Below are 9,122 nucleotides of genomic sequence, written 5' to 3'. Positions count from 1 at the left end.
ACCCCCGCGCTCCGCTAACCGACGCCCGCGCCGCTCTCTGCCGCGCTGCGTCGCCGCACCAGTTCGAGCCACGCAACCTCCGCGCACGGTCACGCCGCTTGCCGCCAGCGCCGCACCTTCGTAAGTCGTCGTACAGTACCACAACTGGTGACCCCGTTAACGAACGAAAACTATCGTACCTTCTGTAAAGTGTGTACTAGTGATTTAGTGAATAATCGAACGAACTACGAAAGATATAAAACCACGGTATCAAAGTGTATTATTGTGTTTTTGCGCTATAAGTTGTGCCACTCCGCGTTGGTCTAAGGTCTAAGACATTTACCTACCTACACTTCGTTTCCATCCGTCTCAGCCAGTACCGCATCAATACCTACGCACAACCATGGCTGACGAAACAAACGCATCAGAGGCCGCCAAGAACCCCGCTGTAAGCCCCGACCCTGCCTGCTCCTTTGCGATACCACCGCCGAATCTAGAGGTAAGCCGTGTCGGTATCAAAGTTCCGCCCTTCTGGCCCGATCGACCTGCCCTGTGGTTTGCCAGTATTGAAGCCCAATTCCATCTCAATAACGTAACTAGAGAACAAACAAAATTTTATTATACGATATCGCAACTAGAGACAAAATATGCTTCTGAGGTTGAAGAATTGATTGTTAACCCGCCAGCCGATCTTCCCTATACGGTTTTGAAAAACGCGTTAATATCAAGATTTTCGGATTCTTGCGAGGAAAGAGTTAGCCGCTTGTTGGAAAAAGAAGAAAGAGGAGATAGAAAGCCTTCAGTTTTTTTACGGCATTTGAAGTCGTTGGCGAAAGGTGCAGGCTCCGATCAATTAGTTAAATCAATATGGATAAGCAGACTACCTGTTACCATGCAACAAATTTTGATCGCTCAACCTAACACGATGTCGCTCGATGAACTGGGAGAAATCGCCGACAGAGTGTTTGAAATCACACCGCAAGTACATACCGCCGCCGTCCAAGCCCCGCGCATAACGCCGCCGCCTGCACCAATACCGACAATCGCAGCAATACCTACTCCTAATTATAACGATACTTTGAACGCACGTTTAAACGAGATGCAACTTCAAATTAACGAGTTAACCCGTTTAGTGACCACACTCACCTGCCAACCTCAACGTAATAGTAGCAACTTTATTAGACGCAATCGAAGTCAATCACGTTCCCGTACACGTAACGTATACAATAATAACACTTTTCCGAACAACTATTGTTTTTACCATCACAACTTTGGTGAGCAAGCCCGAAGATGTGAAAAACCGTGCAGTTTCGTGTCAGGACAGTCGGGAAACAAGCAGTAGGGTTGTTGCAGGCGGTAAACAACCCTATAGCTATACCTAAACCTCACCGCCTATTCGTCACGGACCAGAACACAAAACACGATTTCCTTATAGATACTGGCTCAGATGTATGTGTGCTGCCCTACGCTTATTTAAATCGACGACGCAAACCGGCGATATATCAGCTGTACGCCGCCAATTCCACGCCAATAAAAACGTACGGCCAAGAAGTAATAAAGCTAGCTATAGGACTCAGACGTGATTTCGACTGGCCTTTCATCGTCGCCGACGTCAGTAAACCTATTATCGGTGCCGATTTGCTGACGCATTACGGATTGCTTGTGGACCTCAAAAACAAACGCCTACTTGACCCTTCTACTGGTATAGGTATATATGTGGAGCACACATCCGGCGACGACGACCCACCATCTGTCACGACAATTGCAGGCACAACCGTCTACCACCAGCTCCTGGCTAAGTTCCCAGTAATCACGAAGCCCACTAGCGCCGTCGATAACACAAAACACAGCACCAAACATTATATACGCACGACTCCAGGTCCTCCAACTGCCTGTAGAGCACGACGCCTCCCCCCCAGAAAAGTTAGAGATTGCAAAAAGAAAATTTGATGAGCTACTTCTACAAGGTATTATACGACCTAGTGACAGCCCTTGGGCTTCCCCACTACATATGGTTGCAAAAAAGTCAGGAGGATGGCGTCCCTGTGGCGACTATAGAACGCTAAACGCGCGAACCTTACCCGACCGCTACCCTCTCCGTCACATAGAAGACTTCAGTATATCCCTTCAAGGAGCTACTATTTTCAGCAAAGTCGACCTCGTTAATGCCTTTTACCAACTCCCCGTACATGAGGATGATATTAAAAAAAACAGCAGTTATAACACCTTTCGGGCTCTTCGAATTCGCCCAAATGCCATTTGGCTTACGTAACGCACCACAAACATTCCAGCGATTCATAGACGAAGTGACCAGAGATCTGCCATTCACTTTTCCGTATTTAGACGACATTTTAGTAGCTTCCGCGAGCGAATCTCAACACCTGGAACACCTGGAGAGTTTATTTCAGAAACTTGAAGAATATGGAATTATTATAAACCAATCTAAATGTTTATTTGGCCAATCTGAACTTGAGTTTCTGGGATACAAAATATCCGCAACCGGCATCGAACCTCCCTCATCAATGATCGAAGCTATCAAGCAATACCCTAAGCCATCAACAGTCAAAGCACTCCGTAGATTTTTAGGCGTCCTTAATTTCTACCGGCGTTTTATAAAAAATGCCGCTGAAATACAAGCGCCCCTCCATAATCTTCTCAAAGATGGCGTCAAAGGCAATGACGCTGTGGAATGGACTCCCGACGCTAATGCTGCATTCGAGACCTGCAGAGAAAGCCTTGCCCACGCCACCAGACTCACATATCCGAAGCAAAACTGCCAACTTGCCCTCTTTACCGATGCTTCAGATACAGCAATGGGGGCCGCACTCCATCAGAAAAGTGAGAATGACTGGCAACCTATCGCATTTTTCTCAAGAAAACTTACGTCAGCCCAATCCAAATACAGCGCCTACGATAAAGAACTCCTGGCTGTATATCAAGCTATCCACCACTTCAGACATTGGTTAGAAGGACGAAATTTCACCATCTTCACTGACCATCGTCCTTTAACATTCGCGTTTCATCAAAAGCCAGATAAATGTAGCCCACGCCAGTTCCGACACCTGGAATTTATCAGCCAATTTTCAACGGATATCAAGCACATTAGTGGATCTACTAATATAGTCGCAGACGCCCTTTCAAGAGTGGATGCGATTAGTAAACCCGTTGGCCCACAGGACCTAGCTACATCCCAAGCAACTGATGAAGAGCTACAACGACTTCTCAGCAACAACAACCAAACAAGTCTAGTAATAAAGAAAATGGCTCTCCCTGATACCAACACCCACGTTTTTTGTGACATTTCTACGTCCTCAGTCAAACCATATATTCCAAAACCACTTAGACGTCAAGTGTTCAACTCACTTCATAACCTAGCGCATCCAGGCGTAAAAGGGACAACCAAACTTGTCACGGATAGATACACGTGGCCTGGAATAAGGAAAGATTGCGCAACTTGGACACGCTCCTGTCTAGCATGCCAAGCTGCCAAGACTAGCCGCCATAACACTGCTGCACCTGGAACTTTCGCCCCCCCTAACACCAGATTCGAGCATATTCATGTTGACCTTGTTGGACCTCTCCCACCATCTAGAGACTATCGTTACTTACTAACGGTAGTTGATCGATTCTCAAGATTGCCGGAGGCATACCTACTTAAAAATATCGAAGCAGAAACGGTAGCTCAAAAATTGTTTTCCGGATGGATATGCCGCTACGGTTTACCACTTCGGATAACCACAGACCAAGGAAGACAATTTCAGTCACAACTCTTTTCATCGTTATCTCAACTATGTGGTTTCCAGCACATTCATACCACACCTTACCACCCAGCCGCCAACGGCTTAGTCGAGCGACTTCACCGACAGCTGAAAGCCTCTCTAAAATGCCATAGCAATCCGTCGTGGTCAGATGATTTGCCAGTTGTGATGATGGGCCTTCGAGCAGCATACAAAGAAGATATAGATGCTTCACCAGCTGAAATGATTTTCGGTCAGAACATTAGACTTCCCGGAGAATTTTTGTCACCCGAACCATCAGCAGTGAAACCCCAAGCAGTTTTTGCCTCTGCACTCCGATCTGCATTTCACCGTTTAGCTCCAGTCAGCACATCTTCTCACACTAAACCATCCATCTTTGTTCACAAGGATCTAGCTACTGCCACACACGTTTTCATCAGAAAATTCAATAAGAAAGGGCTGCAAAATCCATATGAGGGACCTTATCGAGTCGTTGATAAGCAAGATAAGCTTTTCACTATAATTGTCAACGGTATACCTAGAGTTGTCTCTATCAATAACGTCAAGCCTGCGTTTATCGACACAGACGATAGCCTTTCGTCGCGCACCTCGGTTCTACCACCACCTGTGTCTGCAAACCCTGAAGATACTATACCAGCATCGAATCCACAACCATTTTCTCGCACCTCGGCGACTACAAGATTGGGCAGAGCCGTTAGGTTCCCTGACAGGCTAAACCTTTAGACAAACATACTGGCGAACTACCCTCCCTCCTCCACCTTTCCTTTTTTTCTCTGATGCTTTCGCTCTGGAGGGGGAGTATACTGAGGCGAACTTAATACCACACGGCATACCAGCAGCATAGACAGCAGCAGGGTTTAAAGCTTTGGAAAACACCTCTCGCGCGTTTCCCCCCGCGCTCCGCTAACCGACGCCCGCGCCGCTCTCTGCCGCGCTGCGTCGCCGCACCAGTTCGAGCCACGCAACCTCCGCGCACGGTCACGCCGCTTGCCGCCAGCGCCGCACCTTCGTAAGTCGTCGTACAGTACCACAGACTCATTGACGTAGTCGATAATCGATACCTCGCTCGCATTTAATCTTAAAACACCTAGCTGTGATTTTACCAATTTAATCAATTGACACAATTAATTTGCAGTTTCTCCGTTGAACATTAGCTATATATATATTGCTTCTCATTATCTTGCGGCCCACAACCGTTTTACGTCTATTTTGTCTATGGACATATGAAGTAGTGAGAAAAAAAACTTAGCGCCAATGCATTAAGTCAAGCGACTGTCATTTATTTTTATTTCGAGCGATATTCTCATTTGTCTTGGATTAACAACAAAATTACTCAAATTAAATGTACTTTGCTGTGGTAACTGTGCGACGGAAGCTGCCCCAGCGTTTTTGTTGCAGCGTATAAAACAACACCCGGAGCCCGAATGTTGAATGTTGCATCTACTGATATCGACGATTTGTTGTTTCATAATGTTGCGGAGAAAATAAATTGTACAATAAGGAGACCATGGGACATATAAGACCTTCATGAATCGAATTTGGATAATGACCTAAACGTACTGTATAAGTAAAGTAAGGGACAGCGCCTTCAGTATACCTTTGAACACCTGACTGTCATGCTCGAGTTTGTTTCATTGTGGCCGAGTTATTTTAACCTTGAAGTTAATTAAGTAAGGACCAACAAGAACCTATCATTCCTAAGTTCCACCATCTGCCTGTTCTCACTAAGCTTAAAAGTGTATTCTTGAAAATAGCAAGAGAGGGCCCGTACCCAATGGGTGAGTTGTCTTGTCCCATTTATAATTTAGTATATATATTTTTATTAATACATTATTGTTCACTCATTGTTGTTTACTCCCCTCATATCTTTTGTCTGTCTTGAGCTTATTTGTAACTAAATGACCGTTTGCATTTTTTTTGTTACAGGTGACTTTAATAATGGAGGAAACGGAGTATGCGGTAGGCATGTCCCCTGCAACCCGTTCTTGGCCTGACTTTATTAACAACTGTATATGCACAAGACAAAGAAGAATTGTTCAATTTTCTATGATAAGCCCCTTAGGAGCATATAAAATGTATACATGTTAAGTAATTAATTTAATCATTATCGCATTCAATTATGAAATTGTGTAATTTTTGTTTATTGTGTATTATCAAGTCTCCTCTTCATCGCTAGAGGTAATTACAGTAATCAAATACTATTATGATCAAGTTAGATTCTTTGGCAAATCAACACACATATCTTGGCTTTCTCTTAAATACCTATTCTGCAATCCGGCCACTGCTGCCGCGTTTGTAATCAGTTTATACTAGAATTGGTCTCTCCTTTTTTTTTTCTTTGGAAAGCCAACCATCCAATAGTGAATTAATGTTCCAGATCTCGTAATCCTATGATTTTAAGCGAAAAGGGACCCTACCGCTATACTTTATGAACAAGACACACCCCTTTTTTTTAATAATTCCGCCTAAAGTGTGGTTAATATTTTGTGTTTAAGAATAAAGTTTTGGCTTTTTACCTTTTGTGTTTTATTCATCCCAAGCCTTATGCCTACCAAGTTAGTGGTATGTGTAGGTGAAATCATGTACATGACTGAACATTCCCAACATCAAGAATTCTGATACATTAACATCCAACCCGCCTTAGTCTGCTTTACAAAACCCTGTTCATACTTTAATACCTTTTATTACATATTGTTAGTAGTCTTATTGCAATTAAGTAAACATTTTGAATCAAGTTAATAATAGACCCAGTTTGTGCCTACTCCTGCACCTTAAAATAGAGTGTACATCCTAGTTCGTTGCCTATTGGGCTCTTAGGATCCTTACGGATTTTCTTAAGCGCGCCCTTTGTTCATAGTAATATTCGAAATTCAAAATATTCTTTATCTCCCTTGCCGACTAGGCGTGCCCTTTTTGTTCGAAATTCAAAATTTTCACCATCTAGGCGTGGTTCTTGGTTCGAAATTCAAAATATTTTTTCACTACTCGAGCACGTCCTCTACATTTTCGCTTGTGCTAAGTTTTTTTTTGCGATAATATTATGTCTTTCGACGAGCTCATAAACCCGTTTCCCTGCTTATACGATCCCCGAAATATAAATTTCCGGGATCGTATAATAAAACGACGCGCCTTGGAAGCCCTACGGATCCGCCTCAATAACCTTGGGGCCGAGGCTCTAGACCTGGTGGACGTGCAGCGGAAGGTCAGAAACTACCAGGCAGTGCTTAGGCGTGCCCGCCGCCGCCGCCCAGCTCGTGTAAGTAATTTAATCACTATCGCATTCAATTATGGTGCTGTGTAATTTGTCGCGCTCACATATCATTATGTTTTTTTTTTTCATGATCTTTTTACCTCTTTCCCTTCTAGCAAGCACGGCCTCAAGACAATTCCCGCGCACCCTCCCCAGACCTCATCATAATTGATGACTACGAGGATGAATCTAATCCAGTAAGTAATATTAATATTTTCCTTTTCCTTCTCGCCTCTAGTTTCTGAATTTTTATTAATTTGAATCCCGACCTTTTTAGCTGGAATCTTTTGATCTGCACGGGGCTGCGACCCCTCCCCCCCCGGTAGCCCCCACGACCGAAGCTCGCAACGAGCCCCCCCCCTCGGCTGCCCCCGCGGAGGTTGCAGTAAGTCCTTACTCATTATTTCTTATCATTTAACGTTGTTACTCGACCATGGCCTTTGGCCCTGTACTGTCCTTTAAACTCGAAACAATGTCCTAACAGCTAATGCTTAACATACCTCCGTACTATCCTCAGATTTTTGTACTACGTACACTAAAGTTAGCTCTATCACGTAAGACCGCATATGATCTTACCAGTATGTAGGTAGTTAGGTACATTACCAATAAAAATAATATAATAATTTATTGCATAATGAACCACGTATGCGCTAACAAATGTGAGATCTTAACTAAGTATAATAAGATCTAATCGCAAGAATTATACATAACAATGAAAGCAAAGGCATTTGGTGAAAAGGTTTATTAATTAAGTACTTCAAGAAAAGATCCCCTCATCTTTATACTAAGATAAACCTGTGTTTTGAAGATCAGCGGTTTGATATTAGGGCACTCATACATTAACAAAGTAACAATCGCTGATACGCACGAATTATCAGACATAAATACAACTACATATTTAATATAGCCTATTGCTCATGTGTGTGTGCCAATGCATACTAACTTTAGATACTAACACATCTTTTCATTCCCTAGCCTGATCTTAACCCGCCTGCTACCCCAGGGTCAGTCTCGGCCGAGTGCCAGACAGACCCATTGCCCGATGCGTTGGCTTTCAGTCCTGACGACATTCTAGCCATGTTGCAGGTAAATTTCTACTAAATAATTTACTCCTGTTGTACTCTCTACTTTTGACCGATTATTACTTCAATTTTTCTGGCCCCTCTTAAGAATTACATTCTTAGAAATCATCAATCGAACCCTTTCACCGTGGGATCCTATGTGGTCGATTTATTTACTGCGTGTTCGTTTACAGAGTATCATCCTTCCAACACTGTAGCTTTTCGGCTTAACGTGGATAATTTAACATTTCCTTAATACTATCATTAAGAGGATCCCATTGCGATCAAATATCTAATTATGTTTTATTTTTTCTTTTTCAGGCCTGCTGCGCACGATCGTCCTAATTTTTCTTTCCTTTTTTTTTCTTGTTTTTTTTTTCTTCCTACTCCCTTTTTTTTTTAGCGTTGATTTATTAAAATTTAAATTCCACATTAATCGTATATTTCTTTTCATTGTTTTATTTGTGTGATTTTATAATACCTACCTACCTACAGAAAGGCCGCCAACACTCCCCTCCTTTTATGATTATCGTCCACTCCTGGAGGTTTTCTAGTTTTATGCGTTAGTTATTAATCATTATTATCCAATGTGGGATCTAAATATTATACCACAAGGAGTTTTGATAATCATACAAGGGCCTTTCCCTTACCCAACAGAGTCTATACAATGCAAATCTAGCTTTATTTCGTTCATTTTTTATACTCTATGTAATTCTTACATAGAGTTAACAATTATCGTAACTTATCTTAATACAAGTTTTAATTTCTTTTCAACTCCCTTTCTTTTCAACCGCGCCCGCGCTGTATCATAACAGGTTAACGTACCGTAAGTAACCACCTCTTGATTACTCTACCCGGCACTCACTAAATTTTAATACTATTCCCTTTCAATTCTTTCACTTAGTAATCGCATTACTCTTGTATACTATTTTAAGTTTTACTCTTTTAGCGTAGGTACTCACTACTCTAATTGGAAAGAAAAACCCGTGCAACCTTTACGTGGCTTGCGGTGAGAAAAGGTAAGGTTTTTGTTCACAGTTAAACATTAGTATTATATAATGTAATTACGAAAAC

General features: G+C 42.6%; 1 protein-coding gene and 1 long non-coding RNA gene across 2 annotated transcripts in view; one reads left to right on the top strand and one right to left on the bottom strand.

Annotated features, from left to right (window-relative positions):
• Positions 1-384, bottom strand: part of LOC141444434 (uncharacterized) — an 8,669-nt gene extending 8,285 nt beyond the window's left edge. Inside the window, exon 1 of the mRNA XM_074109983.1 lies at positions 379-384. Coding sequence (XP_073966084.1) covers positions 379-384 — 6 coding nt within the window. The remainder of the gene's footprint in view (positions 1-378) is intronic.
• Positions 385-7,336: 6,952 nt separating this feature from the next.
• On the top strand, positions 7,337-8,489 carry LOC141444667 (uncharacterized). Its single transcript, XR_012453199.1, has 2 exons — positions 7,337-8,073; positions 8,370-8,489. It is a non-coding gene; the product is annotated as an uncharacterized lncRNA (long non-coding RNA).
• Positions 8,490-9,122: the final 633 nt, after the last annotated feature.

The sequence above is a fragment of the Choristoneura fumiferana genome, chromosome 30 (genome assembly GCF_025370935.1).
Source record: "Choristoneura fumiferana chromosome 30, NRCan_CFum_1, whole genome shotgun sequence".
Lineage (NCBI taxonomy): Eukaryota > Metazoa > Arthropoda > Insecta > Lepidoptera > Tortricidae > Choristoneura > Choristoneura fumiferana.
This window is presented reverse-complemented; position numbering and strand designations above follow the sequence as displayed.